Below are 18,353 nucleotides of genomic sequence, written 5' to 3' on the forward strand. Positions count from 1 at the left end.
TGAAACCTTGGAAAGTTAAAGACATACCATCCCTTTTGCATGAAAATTTGTGAAAATTTGGTGAAAACACTCAGGTATTAAAGAAAACACTATTTGGAAACCTCCTGTAAATTTTGACCTCAAGAGGATCTTTATTTGTTGAGTTAAAGGACAAGTTCACCTTCATTAACATAAGGATTGAGAGAATGTAGCAATATTAGTAGAACACATCATTGAAAGTTTGAGGAAAATCGGACAATCCGTTCAAAAGTTATGAATTTTTGAAGTTTTTGTGCAGTCACAAATGTCACAGTCACAGATGAGAAGACTACTGCAGTGTATGATGTCACATGCGTACAACAATATAAGGAAAATATAAGGAGAATTTCACAAAATTTCATCTTTTAAAAAAGGTACACATTCCCTTGACTCGTTACTGACATATGTTATGGGTAATATTATTCCCATTGCCTTTAGAAAGAGGCAAGTCAGGTGCTTTATTATTAGGCGAAAAAAGTGAAAATATGTTAAATTTTCTTTACATTTTCTTTATACTCTTGTACTCATATGACATCACGAACCTTAGCAGTCTCGTCATCCAGCAGTTCCAACACAAAAAATTTAAAAATTCATAACTTTTGCATCGATTGTCCAATTTTCCTCAAACTTTCACTGATGTGTTCTACTAATATTGCTGCATTCTCTCAATCCTTATGTTTATGAAGGTGAATTTGTCCTTTAAATTGACTGTTAAAGGGACTGTACAGTACTGGTTGAGGTGGGGATTCATGTTTTGAACATTCCTAGGTGAGATAATGAGAAACCTCCTATGAAATTTATATGAAAGAGCATGCAATTTTAAGGAGGATTCAACATTTATTTGATGAAAATTGGCTTTCAAATGGCTGAGATATTAAAAAAAGTGATAATAATAAAAGGCGACAGGCCACGCTTTTATTAGGATCTCTTTGTTTCACCTTGTTTTGGGATATCTCAGCCATTTCATGACCAATTTTCATCAAATAAACTTTTGATACCCCTTAGAATTGCAAGCTCTTTGATATTTCATAGAGTGGTTTCTGAATACCTCGCAAAAAGTTAAAAGCTAAATCCTCACCTTGACCAGAACTGTACACACCCTTTAAGATTCGAATAATTTTTTTCGTACTACGAAAAAAATTACATATCTAAACTACTAGTCTAGTTACAGACCTGTGTGATGCATTTATGTAGTTCATGTAAGTGGTGTGTTGTTATTTGCCAAAGATAACAAAGTAAAAGAAGCTAGAGAATTCTTCCTTTCTGACAGCTTTAACACGCACATCTTTTGTTCGGAGTATAAGTATCATATTACAACCACAGGAGGATTAGTGTATGCAGCTGTGCCTCGTACACAGAATACGTTACGGTGAGCATTTGGTGCATTATTTGAATTTTAACGGCTAACAACCTTCAAATATCACAGAAATCTTATAGCTTTACAACAGTCTTGTCATTCTGGTGGAATATATCATGTTCTGTGCTATTTGGGAAGGAATGCAAAAGGGATGGCCCATCTTTAAGCTAAGTGCCTGGACACATAAAGGGTTAATAGGAACTGGGCTTCTTTCAGAAAATTGAACTCTGTGTCTAAACATTCCTTCCGAAATGAAGGACAGCGAATGCAAATATGAAGAAGTACGGTGAGTGGACATCTGCTACTAACAGCATAGGGGCACTGTAGTAACAGACTATGATGCTTAACATACAATATATTAATATGAGCCCTCAACCAAGATGATCTTATATAGAAAAAGATATGTGATATGGTTATCAACATTAAATTAAAATTCTGATCTGAAAATTACTATTCAAGGCAGAGATATTGAGGAGATTGCTTCTTTAACCCGTTGAGGACGGGCTGATTTTGCTACAACACGCATTTCCATAGACACTTGCCCGAGTATACCAGAGACTCCTCCTCAAAGGGTTAAGTTTATTACATATCTTTCATTCAATTAAAAAAAAAATCACATTTTTACTAGCACCTTCTTACACATCAGCGCTTCAACCTACAAACCTATAGCCGCTTGGTGAGCAAAAAAATTAAATTCCTTTTTCATTTGGAGTTTTTTTTTAAAGTTCAGAATAAAATAAGCAGTGAAAAAAAAACCTGGTGATTCACAAAGTATAACACAATACCTCTGTCCCAACATCTGTAATTCTGAAACCGCATTAAACTTCTTCAGCATTGTGCTGTGCTCAATTTTGAGTTTATGGCCCAAAAAACAAAACCATTCTCAAAACAATCAACATGTGGACTGAATATGGGAAGGATTTTTCTGACCATCTCAAACACTGTAGAATCACAGTCTCTCTCATCTTGTGTCATTCTGAGTGTTTTATTATCTTCTATGTTTCATTTTGAAATGTGTGCTCTATGTATACCACTTGATTCGTGAAGAGTTTCAATTTTATGGACAATGAATAAATGAAATGAAATGAATTTGTCCCACTCCCCTATAGTTGTTTTTGGTATGTCTGGGTCACTTTCTTTTGGTGTTCTTTCCTTGTCCTTATTCACTGCAAATCTGTTTTGTTTTTTTGTTTTTTTTTCATGTGATTTGCGATCAATGATATAATGACATATAGCTTCAACATTGTAAACTTGTTAATGGGATCAGCCTCGAAAGGCCAATGGCCTATTGCTGATTTCCACCACCATTACTCAAATTGTTATGTCAATCTCCATCACACACTTTTTAATTATATGACTATGTACTTACCTGAAATAATTTTGGTTTGCATATATGTATATTTTGATTTTGTCTTTCTACTATATGTTTTTGAACTGAATTTGTGGGAAAAAAAATAAGTGAAATTACCTATTCCACCAGCATAGGCATCAATGATTCCAGTCCCAACAGGCAGGCCCTCTGAGAGACCCAGTTCCCTCGCAGCCTCAGCTGTTAGACCACTCCCAACAGGTTCTCCAGGGTACTGGATGCGGTTGCCTAGAAACAAGTAAAAGGGGGAAAATGCCTCCCTGTCAATCTATATGAAATAGCCTATGGCTTAAAGAATTAATGTTTCATCTTGCAATTATATTGCAATGGATTTATTTCACTGAATGATTGAACTTAAAACCAATATGTGTGCAGAAACTGGTAAGAAAATATAATATTGACTTGATCTACATTGTATTACTAATTGTGATTTCTGTTATGCTACCCAATTGAGTCCTGAGGAAACACACAGGGCACTCCTGTTACTCCAAACATGATTGAAACAACATTTCATTACACCAAGATTATCCCAAGATTACTAGTATCATCATTAAATCTATGGTGCAAAACGGTATGCACGTTGTGCAGTAAAGTAGTAAATGTGTATCAAATTTTCTGCAAGAAAATGTCAAGACGATTTTTTTTTCTTTTCATGTGAGAATTGGTAGAAAATATATGTGTAGCCAACCGTGCAGCACAGATTTAAGAGCCTGTAATTACGTATTTGAGCCACTCATTGCGAAATTTCATCACACGAAAGTAGTAGTCATGACTTTTTCAGTAGTAACAATGCCCAGTTCTGCTAACAATCACTCCAGCAACAGCAAATCGAACAGGACAAGTCTTTCATGTGCAGGGATTCTGAAGACGATTGAGCTTACCTATCTTTTGACAATCTTCCTCTAAAAGCTCCTCCAAGCCAAAGGCAGTGAAGGAGGACCTCTCCCACTCTCGCGTGCCATCCTCGTTAGCTTGGAACAGCCACTTACACACCAAAGTACAGAGTGACCTGGAGAGAGTTGCAATACTGGGAAGTAAGATAACTGGAGCCCACTGCCTTTCTCACAGCATGAAATTTTCGCAAATTGCCACTGGTGTTCAATGCATGTTGTGCAGACAAGAACTTTTGTGTGCATTTCAATTTCACAAATCTTGGCTCTCGCAAAATTTGTGAAATCAAAATGCATGTGAAAATGTATGTTTCAGCAGTAATTGAGAAGTCATTTGCATCACATGATAATACCGTTGAGCACAGAGGCAATCGATGCAGTTATTGGTAGAATTGTACACTTTGTATGAACAGCGAAGGTGTCTGTAAAATAAATAAAGCATGGTGGTGATATTTCCAGGGTTCAGTTTCAGGACAATACAGATGGATGACATGTGGAGGAAAAAAAATGGCAGCAGATTCACAAGCATGTCATATGACTTTGACCCAAGAGCTCAGCTCAAATAATTGCAGTTTTCTTTGGTACTGTATATCAATTTAAAGGGATGGTATAGTATTGGTGGAGATGAGGATTGGGTTTTTAACATTTTGTTAGATACCAAGTAACAACATATGAAATAGTTCAGTGCATACCATTCTAAGAGGAATTCAAAGTTTATTCGATGAAAAATCAGTTTTGGAATGGATCAGACATACAAAAACAAAGTAAAACAAAGCGATCATAATAAAAGGTGGGTCCAACGTTTTATTAGGACTGCTCTGTTTTTGATATCTCAGCCATTCCATTCGATGCTGTAACAAGCTCGGAGGCAGCCCTTCAGCACACAGCGCCAATTTGTGCAATCATGTAGTGGACAAACAACTGGCACATATAACATCACTCACAGTTCACGCATTTTAGACTTTATAAAGTCCAGTACCTTGACTTGGATCCTGTTGCCCTCCATGTCAAAAAGTCTGCCAGATCAAGAAAGGATCCAGCTTTCTCCCAGCATGCCTCTTTAAGGTTCTGCATCAGGATTAAAGGGGGTGGAAAAGTAAGCATTGGGAACACATGATATGATAACAGTTGCCCCCCCCCCCATATTCCAACAAACAAACAAGCAAACAAACAAACAAACAAAAACAAACAAACAATTGAAAGTTCTAAAATATAGAACTGTCTGATTGTTTCAGTGCTCTTATTTTGGTGGCCAAACATGGTAGCAGGTTCAATGCTCTTGAGAAGTGGCACATGAACTGACAAAGGCTGCAAAATGTATCTGCTACCCAAGGGTGAATCTGACATTATGCAATGTCGAAATGCACATCTAAGAAATGTCATGCACATACTTGCTGATGGCCCATTTGGGCAGACTGGAAAGATTTGCACTGCACTGCGCAAGGAAAACTCTTCTATCTTGTGTGAACATCAGAAACATTTCTGCAATCCAATTCCGCAATTTGTCAATCAGTTTCAATAATAATGCAAACAATTGCTACAAAAAGTTTCACTAGTTGTGATCTTAGATACCCCTATTTTTTAGTCATTGTCATTTATTTGATAGTGCTGTCATATGCTTTGTTTATGAGATGTACTGTCAGTGTCACTGTCTTTTAGATGCTTGTCTTACAGCTTTCATTCCAAAAATTCTAGAACTCCTCCTCTTGGGTCAACTGACAGAAAAATGTAATGTACATGTATTTGAATCAATGGAGAGTTTCCTTCTGAGGACCCTATAATAAAACTATTTCATCCATCTCTGCATTCACATTTTAAACTCATGGCCGATCAGAGTGATAATTAGACAGTCCTACAGAAAGACAAAGTAATACCAGATGGATAGACAGCAGGATGAAGTAACTGCAGTGGCGGATCCAGAGGGGGGCACACCAGGCGCGCGCCCTCTATTTTTTGTTAAAACATAATAAAAAAAAAAAAAAAAATGGGGGGTGCATGCCCCTCCCCCTTTAATTTTGTAAAGGTGCCTCCCCTTTACGGAATTCCTGGATCCGCCCCTGAATTGTCATCACTCCTAGGAGATATATAACTAAGGGAGCAAGCCAGCAGATGTACCAATCAGCTCAAAAATAAAACCATAGGTGAAAGTGACTTTCCTCTTTGCATCTTGTGGATTTCAAAAAACAACAACAAGAAATGACAGCCTTCTGTGCTGTCATGTTTGCTGCATGGTGTACAAACCTCTTTCAACCAGAGTAACTTTGGTGGTTCCATCTCCAGTGAGATCTCTCCACCTGTAAACCTCAGAGACTGGTGCCCCTTCTCATTTATCCGTCTTGCCTGGCATGCAGCGCGGTGGTCCATCCACATGATAACATTCCTTTCGCAGTCTCCTGGATAATTAATATTACACCAAATAGAACACAAACCATGGAGGATTGAGAGGATGGTAGAGGGAGAGAGGAGCAGGGGATAAACATATCAATGACATTCAGGGTGAATTAAATCTGGATTAAGCCAATTGTGACTAAGGGGTATGAACTACACTTTCAGAACAAGGTTTATCTGTCAGGTTCAACATTTGGGGTAAAATTTACTGAGAAACCTCCCTCACTACAATATATTGTGTTTTATGTCATAAATTTGGAATGGTCTCAGTCACAAAATGAATTATTGTCATAGTTGCAATGCCTAAAATAACATAGACAATAGGATAGTTCACTAGCATTAAAAGTCTGATTCATTTCATTGAATTCAAAATATTATGATTGTATCATACACTGAAAAAAAATAGGCTAACAGAACATTTTGAACATTTGCATTATTGACAACACATTTCTTGTGCATTCATGTTTTACTTGATGCCAAAATGGCTTCACAGTATGAAAGCATTAATGCCAGAAATACTACCCTAACAGTAAATCAGGGGGTGTTTCATCAACGTTTGTCAGCGCTGACAATTTCAGCAAAATCCTTGGTCTTGATTGGCTGAGATGCTCTGGTCACTGATTGTTACTATGGTGATTCAAGTTGTCAGCGCTGACAAACATTGATGAAACATCCCCCCCCCCCAGATTAATCTATGAGTACTTGAAAACATGTACATTGTACATATAAATTCTACATCATATACACAGAATAGCAAAACATCTTTATATTCAATACTCAGTTGATAAAACAAAGCATCAAATTCCTGTTGTCGTTGTTGTTGTTGTTGTTGTTGTTGTTGTTGTTGTTGTTGTTGCATCTCTTCAAATTCTTGTCACTGTTACCTGATTGGCTGACTGACAGTGGTTGGTTGGCTTTGTCGAGGACAACAAGGGAGCATGTGGCATCAAAACCAATCCCTTTTACCAGGTCCCTGTGTTTAGATGTGACAGCCTGATGAAGAAAAGAAACAGTCAGAATTGTCATTTCTGCAACAAAATATCAACCTCACATCATCTTTGTCATTGTTGTTCTTTTTTCTTTTATCCTTGTTATATAAAATACATACTGCTCAATTTTATAGTCATTGAAGATGAGGGTAGGGCAGATGTAGTCAGAAATATCCGCCTCAGTCTAGATGATCTTTGATGAAATAATATTTTCAGTAGACCTACACAGTAATATCAATCATGGGAGAAAAACTATAAGCACATCACTTATAGACCATTTGGGTTGGTTAAGTACAAGAGAAATGATTGTGTCTCTACAGAGATCCTCTTGTAGATGTTATCGTTTGTATCTTTGATAAAAGCAGCATATAGTACACTTACTTGATTTATTATCATCCAAATCATTTTTGGCGGTTGCATATCTACCGGTAGTTACTAGAATCCTTTGATGTCCATTTCAATGACACCACACCAGTTTCAGTCCCCTCAATAGTAGGCCCTACAATTATACTAAGAACCTTTGTTTCGCCCTAGATCAAATTTCCAGACAAATGCCCACTAATCATGAATATATGATATTTTGAATGTTTCATTTCTAACAGATCAGAGCTATCTAAATCAGGTGCTGAGATTGTATCATTAAGTAGCGCAGTGCTGTCCAGCTCAGTCAGATGAGCCATCATCACAATTACACTGTACAGGAAATAAATTAATGAGGAATAGAATTTCTAGACAGCCAGGTCTATTACCTGTAACCTGCATCAACTCCCCCCCCCCCCCCCTCCGAACAGAGATACCCAAATCCCTACGATACACATACGCATACTCATCAAGATATGGTGGCTACGGGTGCTGTTCGTTATTCCAAAGGTTCGCTATTCCGAAGGGTCATTATTCCGAAGGGTCGTTAATCCGAAACACGCAATTCCCTATACCTAGAGGTTCATAATCCGAAAATGAAAAAGGGTTCGTTAATCCAAAAATTTGTGGCGTTATTCCGAAGGTTTGTTATTCCGAAGGTTGGTTAATCCGAAAATGAAATTCGGAACAATGAACCTTCGGAATAACAAATCTTAGGAATAAAGAGCCTTCGGAATAACGAACCTTCGGAATAACGAGCTGTAACCGGTGGCTACTATCACTTACAAGTTATTTAAGGCCTATGTCATAATAGACCCTGCATGATTTGATTTGATTTTTACACTCTTGTACACTTCTGCACACAGATACAAACATACAGGAACAGTGTGATTTGCATTTGGTGTTGTAAACATGAGTAGGCCCCTCCTCCATAAATTCAACGTTAGAGTGGTATGTTTATTAACTGGCTTATTCCAGCATTTAGGCTGAATGTTGACATACCCTGACTGTAGTACAGCATGCTTTCCAGATATCTTGCGATGATTGTTCGTAGAATCCAGACGAAGGATTCCATATCTGAATCGGCTCAACAGCCACGCTCACTACATCACCTTGGTCGCTCACTAGCGCGGCTCGAACGCTCGATGTGCCCACATCTACCCCGACGAAGTACGATGAGTTTTCGCTGCTACTGGCGCTGGAACTGCCACTTTCTGAATCCATTATTATGATGGCGCTGGATTTCTCCTGCAAAGTGATAGTTTGTGATATTGTGAGACAGCTTATAATGGCAGCTATGGTCTGCAAAGAAACTTAAAAAATGATGAATCAAAATGAAAAGATGGCATTAACGCAAATTCAAGTAACGCGGTTTTTGGTCGTTCTTTTCAGTTCGCGTTGTAGCGTTGCTCCATGTGTTTTTGTAAACGCCCACAATAATATTGCGCCCTCTAGAGACGAGTAGCTGTATAGTAGTGGTGGTGGTGGTGATGATGATAAAATATATCAAAACAACTTTGGAAAATGCCTTTCTCTACAAACATCTTTATTTTCAGATCCTTTTCACCTTACCCTCTCTCATCACTGACGTTCTCATCTTATCTATTTCCACATCCACGTCCACCTCTGCCTCATCCTCTCATTCTTTCTTCTGCTTTCCCATATCAGCAAAGTGTAAGATCCTTGTAGGATCTTTGATATCAGTTTATCCACTCCTCTATTTAGTCCTGCCCTTGGAATCATTATTAGGACCCTATTTATCCCGCCGCTCTTCTTCTGCTTCTTGTCTTTCTTTTTATTCTCTTCTTCCGTCTTCTATTCTTGTTCTCTCTCTCTCTCTCTCTCTCTCTCTCTTTGATTTCATCAACATCAAATCACGCCTGTTTTCACAACAGGGTATTAGCAGATTGATTGTGTATTGCAATTAGGTTGTATTTATTAAGTGAGTAATATTTTTTTTTTTTCTATCGGAATATCATATCTTCATAATAAAACAAAAAAAAAATCTCTCACAAATTCATCTCAGAATAGAACGTCAAAGCTATTTCTATATTTAACAATCTAATTCTTAAGCAAATAATTCTGACTATTTACAGAAGAGTAGGTGTAGGTAATACAATCAGATATGTTGAGATATGATTATTTTTTTTTTTTGCATGAATATACAATAATTATATCAGTCTGACCCACAATGTCTCACTGGGTGGTGAAATAGGTACCTGGTGATCCAGGGTAACTATACTAGCAGGGCTCTCTAGTAGGGCAGGATTAACACTGATAAACCCTTGCAAACGAGAACATTTTAAGAGCTTAAATTCTTAAAACAGGTATATACATTTCTATTAATTTGAGATATTGAGATTAGATCTGCAAAATAAAACAAAGAAGACAATTATGATTCTAATGATGTTTTCAAAATTATTTCTTGTTGACTGATAATAAAATGATTATGGAGTGCAGCATGTTTGAAAAGATTTAATTTTTCTCTAATTCAACGATGACCTTACTTTGGTAAAAAACTTTGAAAATGCCATTCATTTTTTTTTTTGCATTCAAACTCTTTATCATAATCATTATTGTTATCATTATCATTATTATTATTACTTCCACTATTATCATGTATCATGCATGATAATTTTGTATTGTTCCCACATGACATGTGGGTAGAGCTGATTTTGATCGGCCTTATATGTATATAGGCCCTACGTGATATTCAAACATTACAACATGGTCTTATTGATTAATTTTTTTGTGTGTGCATCATACAAATACAGAATTTTTAGAGGTGTTATTATAACACCTAACATTCCCTCTGGAGTTATATTTTCCCCGGGAGATTACATTTTCCCATAGCATGCAGCTTGAGGGAAAATACTGTATATTGAGGGGAAAATAAATCCCAATAGACTGCCAACTGATACGATTATTACAAAGACTGAAGAGACAATATTTGCTATGTCATTATGGTCTAAATAAATACACATTGATTCAATCTAGCCCTGTCTGCAGCTAGTCAAATTCTAGAATTATATTGCCCGACATGACGTCACTGAAGGTAATAATCCAATATAACGATTACTTTAATAGAAAGCTCCCGCCTGGATATCAATCTTCTAGAAGGTACACACTGTAATTAAGAGTATCCTAAAAGCACATCCCCGAAGCCTTGATTGACTAACGTAAACTTGTATGGAAAGGTTGCCTTGTCTACCGAATTAACCCAGGAAGACAAAAATTTTCAGTGGCTTTTTTTAAATTCCACTGATATTTATATTAATGAGAGGTGATCTTGTCAGTGTGTGTTGTGGGATTTTCCCTAAAACGGGTTTAAAGGTCTGGAGTTCAATGCACTTTTAAGTTTACGCGCAGGCGCGGTGCAAATGTAAATACGATATTGGCAATACACACTCAGGTACTGCACTGTACGTATACAGTACAGCGAATTAATGCAATGGTTAGAATCCGATGTATGAACGGCAGCAACACAGGGGTTGTCGTAATAAGGTTTCGTGTTGTGAGAGATTTTTCCCGCAAGTAAATGGATGTAGATATCGACTGAAATATTTATCAACGTCTTCAAGGAATAGTATGATCGTATTCCATCTACCATGACCACCAACACCTCGTTCCCGCTCCACAAATGCGTCTTTCACGATGACTTGAAGCAACTTTCCGCTGTGCTCCGGTCTCACAAATACGATATCGCACAGAAAGACGTCCACGGTAAGTGAACCGTGGGTATTCCATTGCACTGTACGGCTCTCGACTGGCTCGACTTGACTGGCTGTAGATTCAGAGCGAGTGAAGGCTTGTGTGTGTGTGCATGAGGTAACGGGGAAATTTTCAGCAGCACCGCTGAACTCTAACGAGATGCCCCAATTCAACTACAGCTCGCTCACTGTAATGTGGCTAGCTTATGTTTTACAATTTTGTATAAAATCCCATAGTCTTCAGAAGTTCTGTAATCCCTGGCCTGATTATTCCATGACTCACCGGAGAGATACCTTTCCACTCCAATTTCAAACATGACAGTAATATCTACTGTAAAGTTTATACGCTGTTATTTTCGCGTACAGATATTTTCACAAATGACGAGGTCATAGATATTTTCGTGAGATGTTGTTTTTGCGAATCGACGCCGATGCTTACGTTAATGCACTATTAACAAAGCGAATTGAGACATTTTTGCGTGTTGTTAAATTCGCGATCCAAATGTGATTCGCGAAATTCGCAAAAATTAAACCCACGCAAAAATAACAGGTTATACAGTAACTGTTTAATAGTTATACAAACATCACTGATCAGACCATGGAATTTGCTGTCATTGGTCACGTCAAAGCGTTAATTGATGAACTAGCATGTGATGAACACTCATTCAAGATCTGCATTTCAAATCAAATCCTAAATGTGTAAATGATGTAGAACTCTACTGTCATTTTGATAATTCAATTTCATGCAGTTAGTGTAAGAGTAAAGACTGAGAGATTTTGACTGATCATTAAAAGGATCTAGGACTTTACCTCCAAACTTAAAAGGATCTACCTCCAATCTTAAAAGAATCTATCTGCATGCTGTGGGATGATGACTACACAAAGAAACTGTCCAAATGATATGAAATGATGATGGAAGAAATTCAAATTAAAAGTTATCAAAACAAGCAGCCCATAATTGTACCAGAACCCTGTCCAAAATTCTACCACCAGCTACATGTAGAAACCTATGCTTTTGCGCATGGTAAAATGTTGGCATGGAGGTCAAACCTTGGTGCGGGTTTTAGGTAGAAACAAGGGAATAATCGACACAACTGAGGCTACCAAAGGCAACGAAAACCATAAAAATCTCTTGACACTAAATCGAAATCAAAGTAACATTAAAAACCATGACAAAATCCAACATCAGAAATCAATTATCAGAGTATCAATGATGCTGGTTATGAACAAAGAGACTGCTACATGTACATGTATAACACTCCACAGTGATGGATTATGCTGTATTTATAATCATGTGCATGAGTATTAGAATGATAGAGAATTCTATTGCTATTTTTCTTCTTTGGCTAAACTTAACCATCTTTGCCATAGAAATTGAAAGATTGATTCAAATGACCACCAATCGATCAATGAACAGGCCCAGCCCTACTAGCATCGATGGATTAAAGTAAAGTAAAGTAAAGTTAACAAGACTTGCTTCTAACTGAAGATATTTCTCGACATTTTGAAAAAATAGAAAGAGAAAAAAAAGGAGATAGGTGTCCTGTCTTCAATATGAACAATTTGATTGTGTGAATATCCGTTAAAAATCAAGTTTTGCTTTTTGTGTCTGTATGAATTAATGTGGAAGGGGGAAGATGTACGTAGTAGTCAAAGGTGCACTTGTGGTTAAATTGTGTCCGTGTTGGATATTTCGACCGCGGTTAAGAAACCTTCCACAAAAACAAACTGAGGTTGTGTTTCAAATGTTCTCTTTTATGTGCAGGAAATACTCCACTTCATCTTGCTGTTATACTTGGACATAAGGGTAAGTGAGAAAACACATGATACATGTGTACTTACACTTACAGTCTGCTTTGAAATTGAATTGATTTGTTAACCCATTGAGGACGAGTCCCGAGTACTTAGGCAAGTGTCTATGGAAAATGCACATTGTAGCAAAATCAGCCCATCCTCAACGGGTTAATATGACTACTGGTACCTTAATCTATATCCTTACAAACTACAGTATTACAGCTATGTATTTGAATGCTTAATGTACAAAAATACAGATATTGGCCCCTCAATCTTGTTGGTCACATGCCAGATTTTTAACCCATTGAAGACGAGTCCCGAGAATACTCAGGCAGGTGTCTATGGGAAATGCGTGTTATACATTAATTGTAGCAAAATCAGTCCGGCCTCAACGGGTTGAAAAGGAGGTTGATGTGCGAATTGAGTTGATACAATGTAGATGATAACTTTATGTTGCAAGCACTCTAATTTAGGTACTATGTTTGAAATATGCAGTTTGTTACATGTGTTTTCTGAGAAAGGAGATTTTGATTAACACACCGGTGAAAGTAATCCCTGATTTCCCTGGGGATTTACTGTATTATTTAAATTCTATAGCAGTGTGAACCGTATTTTCCTAGACTGTAACCCCTAATATTCTGATCAGTTACATATGTGCAAGAGGGACTGCATATAATTTGGAATGAATATCTGAATGTCTGTGCTATTTATTACATTGTATTAATTGACTGACTCTTTCTTGTTTTGCCATGGTATTGCATAACCCTCCACAGGGCTAGACATTAGAGGTGGCCCAGTGGCTCAGGGCCACTAGAAATGGATGTTGGGCCACCACATTAATCTTTTGTTTTTCCTAAATGTTACTGTCATACTTTACTAATCTGTCAACAGCTTTAATAGTTTTTTTCTTTTAGATGGCTATTACTGGTAAGTAGGATTCATATTGAAAGGGAATTGATTTGTTTTAATCTTTAAATTTAAAACACACTTGCAGCTGGTTATTTCACCAGATATATATGCTGTTTTTGTTTTTTGTTGTTGTCCCATTAACAATGTTGCTACAGCTGTATCATTATTCTTAGTAAAAAATCATGATTATGATGATGATATGATAATGATGATGACATATACTATATTATCATTCTCATTTTTATTGATTAGTGATACCTGAAATAAATACTGCTACTACATTTCCTGTTAATGTCATTAATGCTCTTAATCGTTATTACTTTTCTTAATCGTTATTACTTAATCGTTATTACTTTTCTTTTGAAATCAGAATGTATGCACCTACTGTTAGCCCATGGGGCACCTGTCAAGTCGAAAAATGTCCACGGATGGAACCCCCTGGCTGAAGCTATCAGCTATGGAGACAGACAAACAAGTAAGAGCATGAAATGAAAGCATGGAGTTGGTATTCAATATAATCTCGAATAGGCATTTGTTGTTGCTGAGACTGTACATAGCCTTGTAGAATTCAGTGTTTTTCTGGCAGGTTCCAGTCCAAGCAGTGCTGTTGCTGGTAAGGATACAGTTTGACTGTAATCCACGATTTTATACACCTCCTAGGTTTTCCTAATTAATGTATAATACAGTAGGTTTTTCTACTGTATTATTAAATGGGCTTTAGAATTTCTGCAGTCTGATTGGTCATATTCATGCATTGATTCTTACTGATCCACACTGAGCCATGCATCTGGTAATTTCGAACGCATGGCTCAAGCCTTGTATAGTATTTTAGGTGCACCAGACCCATGATGGGGGATAAAGGATGAATTTCACAAATTTACGTGCCCATTTTATAAAACAAATGATGCACATTTTGTGGATCAGTGAAAATTCAATTCTCACCTATCCACTCTGTCCTGTGCATTGTATACTAATTGATGGTCAGCTGCGGAATAAAGATTTCTCAGACAGGGAGTTCATAACTTGCGGCATGGCTCTGCTGTGAGCTGGAGTGGTCATTTCTCTCTGTGTCGTGGTCAACATGGAATGATGCAAAGTTGATATCTTTCCTGTGATGTAATGGTTCCTTGCTGTATACAATGGTAAAATTTCTGGACTGCTGTGTGGCATTTTTTTTAAATTTTATTGTTTGATAGTTATGTCACAAGGGTATGATATACTCAAAATATGAAATGGATATAACTGTCACAGCTATGCCAAAAAAGGAAACGTGATTGCATTGAGCAATCACTTTTAAAGGGAAGATAAACCCCAAGAGCAATGTGGATTGAGTGAAAGCAGCAACATTAGTAGAACACATCAGTGAAAGTTTGAGAAAAATCGGACAATCGATGCAAAAGTTATGAATTTTTAAAGTTTTGGTATTGGAACCGCTGGATGAGGAGACTACTAGAGGATATGACGTATAAGTGGACAACAATACAAAGAAAATATAAAGGATATTCAACAAAAATTCACTTTTCTAGAATTATGAAAGAGCAGTGGACCAACCGCTTTCAGGAAGCAGGGGGAATAATTGCTACCCTTAACATTATGTCAATATCAAGTTGATGGAATATGTAATTTTCATGAAAAATGGATTTTTGCAGTATTTTCTTTATATTTTCTTGATATTGTAGTCCACTCAAACGTCATAACCTCTAGTAGTCTCCTCATCCAGCGGTTCCAACACCAAAACTTTAAAAATGCATAACTTTTGCATCGATTGTCCGATTTTCTTCAAACTTTCACTGATGTGTTCTAATAATGTTGCTGCTTTCACTCAATCCACATTGTTCTTGGGGTTTATCTTCCCTTTAATGCAGACCCACCTATAGATATACCTGTGTGATCACTGTAGTTTTGCTTTTGTTTTGTTTTATCGTATTTTATTTTTCCTGGAGAAATGTAGCACGGTACACATATTTCATACATAAGGGAAAGCTTCAAGGGATGAGACCAGTAAGCTTTATTATGTTCTGAGCTTTCAAGATGTGGTCATTGATTATCTGACCATTGCATTGTGCCAACATATTTAAAGTTACCTAGGCTTTGTATGATCAACTTCTCTGCACTATGATGCATGATTTGGCAAGTCTTGTCTCATTTGCTGATACTGTGCCAAGTTTTCCATCCACAAAAAAACAAAAACCAAAACTAAAGCTCTGTGTGTGTCACAGTGCCCGACGTCCCAGGATATGCACTTGCCTTTGTGGAAGGAAACCAATATCCCACATGTCGTATACAAGTTTAAGATAATCTAAATGATTTAGTGTAGATTTGAGCAAATTTTGGCAAGGAGTACCAGTATTAAAGAAGGTTACAGCTTTTTAAAAATTTTTAGCATCACTAGAGTACAGAAGTGACATTTGTAAGAAATTCTGGCAGCTGTATTCTGTTCATTTAATGTCTTTTCTTACCATATTTTTCCAGAGATTTTGATGCAGCATGCAGAATGCAAAGACTGTGTTATCTCTCATTGTTATTGAGGTTGGGATATACAGCTGTATGTAAACAAGTGAATCATTAGGTAACCGACATGTGGAAACACAGCTTTTATTTAGAAAGAGAGATGCCCAAATATACTTAGCCAGCTTGATCACATTTGTCAAGTGATTGCTTTGTAATGATAAAACTGTTGCTTCCGTGTTCTGTTATGAGTAAATGTTTATTGATTCGTTCAAAAATTTATAGACATTACCACTTAACACTGTGACTTGCAAGCAGTTAATATTTTGTGCTTTCATTTGTACTTGGTAGAGTTTAAGTAGTGGAAGAGGTATATTAGTCTTTCATGATTTACATGCTGCAGGTTGCCTAATCAGATGCACATCCAGTGTGCATTGTGGTGGCAAAAAATCACAATATTTCTTTATTGCCAAACTGTTGGGATTTTCATTTTTGTAGCATGGGCTAAATGACCAAATGCAATGAGCTCTGATACTGTGGTAGTTCCCAACAGAATGGGCCTTTTACATAACATTAACCCATTAGGAAATATACTGGCTTTGTATTGAATTTCATGCATGAAGAAGGATAGTGAAAAGTTTAAATCTGAGAGTATTGTTATTGATACCACAGCATTCATTTGTGTACAAAATCAATTGCCTTCGAATGAGCTTATCTGTATATAGGAGACTAAATATCCCAGGTATTGAAAGTGTATTGACCATTTGTTGTGACAGTACTCTCATATTACTGAGACAACGGAAGAAATAACAGACAGGAACCGAAATGCTAGTTTCCAGTTCCTACCATCCCACTCAAATGTCAAGCTGGCAGTTTCTCTGCGAGAAGAGATTTATCACCCATAATGCATCAGGACAAGTCCTTTTTCTATCCTCTTTTTATCCTTAGCTCGTAATGCCTGGGTTTATGGGGCGGCGACACGAGCGGTAGGATGCATAAATCCCGGAGGTGATACGCAACCGCTGTTGTCGTAGATTTTCCGGAAAGTCCCCATCCCACGAACTCATCAAATTGATTATTGTCTTGTTTATGTGTGCCGCTAATGAAGGGGGGAGAGAAAGAGAGAGAAAGGGACATGGTGAATGATGGATTTGATGTGGGGGAGACTCGGTTTTCTGCCTGCAACTGCTGACGTTTGTCGGCAACATTTGATGGAGAAGTTTATCGCGGAAGCATTGCGGCTTTACAGCAACAATCAGAGAGAAGTGTGGGAGACATACCAGGCAATGATAGCTAGAATCAGGCGATATATGAAAGAGAAGGAAGGGCAGTGGAAAGGTTTGTTGATAGAAGAAAAATAATGGAATATAAACCTAGAAAGGGATGATACAGATAGATTGATGGATAAAACAATGTATTGATCACTAGAGACATGGAAAGTGGATCCAAATGATAGTACATCGGTGATTGCTTTAGTGAGAATTACTGCCCACACAAGGTACAATACAAAACAGTCTATATGCCTGAGGCAGTAGCCGAGGGTGTTTGGACTGTTTCAAAGGTACCGAGTGTGGGTAATTATACTAATGCCTGAACAAAGTGATATGTATTGTTTGTTTGATAAAACGATGAAGAAGATCCTTTTTATTTTACGTCACCCTCATCGCTTGTGATAAAAATTATATCTCACCTGGTCACCATCGCACCATAGAAACCCTAATGACCGCTCATCATACTTTATTAATGACTGGTCATAAAGCAAAATTATGTGTTAGGCAATATAAATGCCTGGTCACACATAAACTGTCAACCAATCATTTGATTAGGATCTGCTTCATCATTCTGTAAAGGGTTAGCATCAGCTAATATAGAGAAAGAGTTACCATACCAGTGCTTTTGAGTTTGTAGATTTTTGTGTCCACCAAAAGGAATAACACTCAAGGAACAGAGCTTTCCATTTTTTTTTTTTGCTGTACCAATAGCCGGTGTGTGATAAGGACCTATAGTGAACATGTACAAGTGTAATTGCTGTGTAACATCTTTTAGTGGATTACCTTTGTCTATATCAGGATGATATCATGAATACAGCTCTGCATTTTTTCATGTCTGTTCATTATATAC

General features: G+C 37.2%; 2 protein-coding genes across 2 annotated transcripts in view; one reads left to right on the top strand and one right to left on the bottom strand.

The window, feature by feature from the left end:
• LOC140236837 (FGGY carbohydrate kinase domain-containing protein-like) overlaps positions 1 to 7,015 on the bottom strand; it is a 52,752-nt gene extending 45,737 nt beyond the window's left edge. The window contains exons 1-5 of the mRNA XM_072316773.1: positions 6,907 to 7,015; positions 5,876 to 6,027; positions 4,614 to 4,702; positions 3,626 to 3,753; positions 2,844 to 2,972 (exon numbers count right to left, since the gene is read on the bottom strand). Of these exons, the coding sequence (XP_072172874.1) occupies positions 2,844 to 2,972; positions 3,626 to 3,753; positions 4,614 to 4,702; positions 5,876 to 6,004 (475 nt within the window). The 5' untranslated portion in view covers positions 6,005 to 6,027; positions 6,907 to 7,015. The remainder of the gene's footprint in view (positions 1 to 2,843; positions 2,973 to 3,625; positions 3,754 to 4,613; positions 4,703 to 5,875; positions 6,028 to 6,906) is intronic.
• Positions 7,016 to 10,851: 3,836 nt separating this feature from the next.
• Positions 10,852 to 18,353, top strand: part of LOC140237288 (ankyrin repeat domain-containing protein 13C-B-like) — a 50,112-nt gene continuing 42,610 nt past the window's right edge. The window contains exons 1-3 of the mRNA XM_072317229.1: positions 10,852 to 11,094; positions 12,847 to 12,888; positions 14,155 to 14,259. Coding sequence (XP_072173330.1) covers positions 10,980 to 11,094; positions 12,847 to 12,888; positions 14,155 to 14,259 — 262 coding nt within the window. The 5' untranslated portion in view covers positions 10,852 to 10,979. The remainder of the gene's footprint in view (positions 11,095 to 12,846; positions 12,889 to 14,154; positions 14,260 to 18,353) is intronic.

This window comes from Diadema setosum, chromosome 13 (genome assembly GCF_964275005.1).
Source record: "Diadema setosum chromosome 13, eeDiaSeto1, whole genome shotgun sequence".
Lineage (NCBI taxonomy): Eukaryota > Metazoa > Echinodermata > Echinoidea > Diadematoida > Diadematidae > Diadema > Diadema setosum.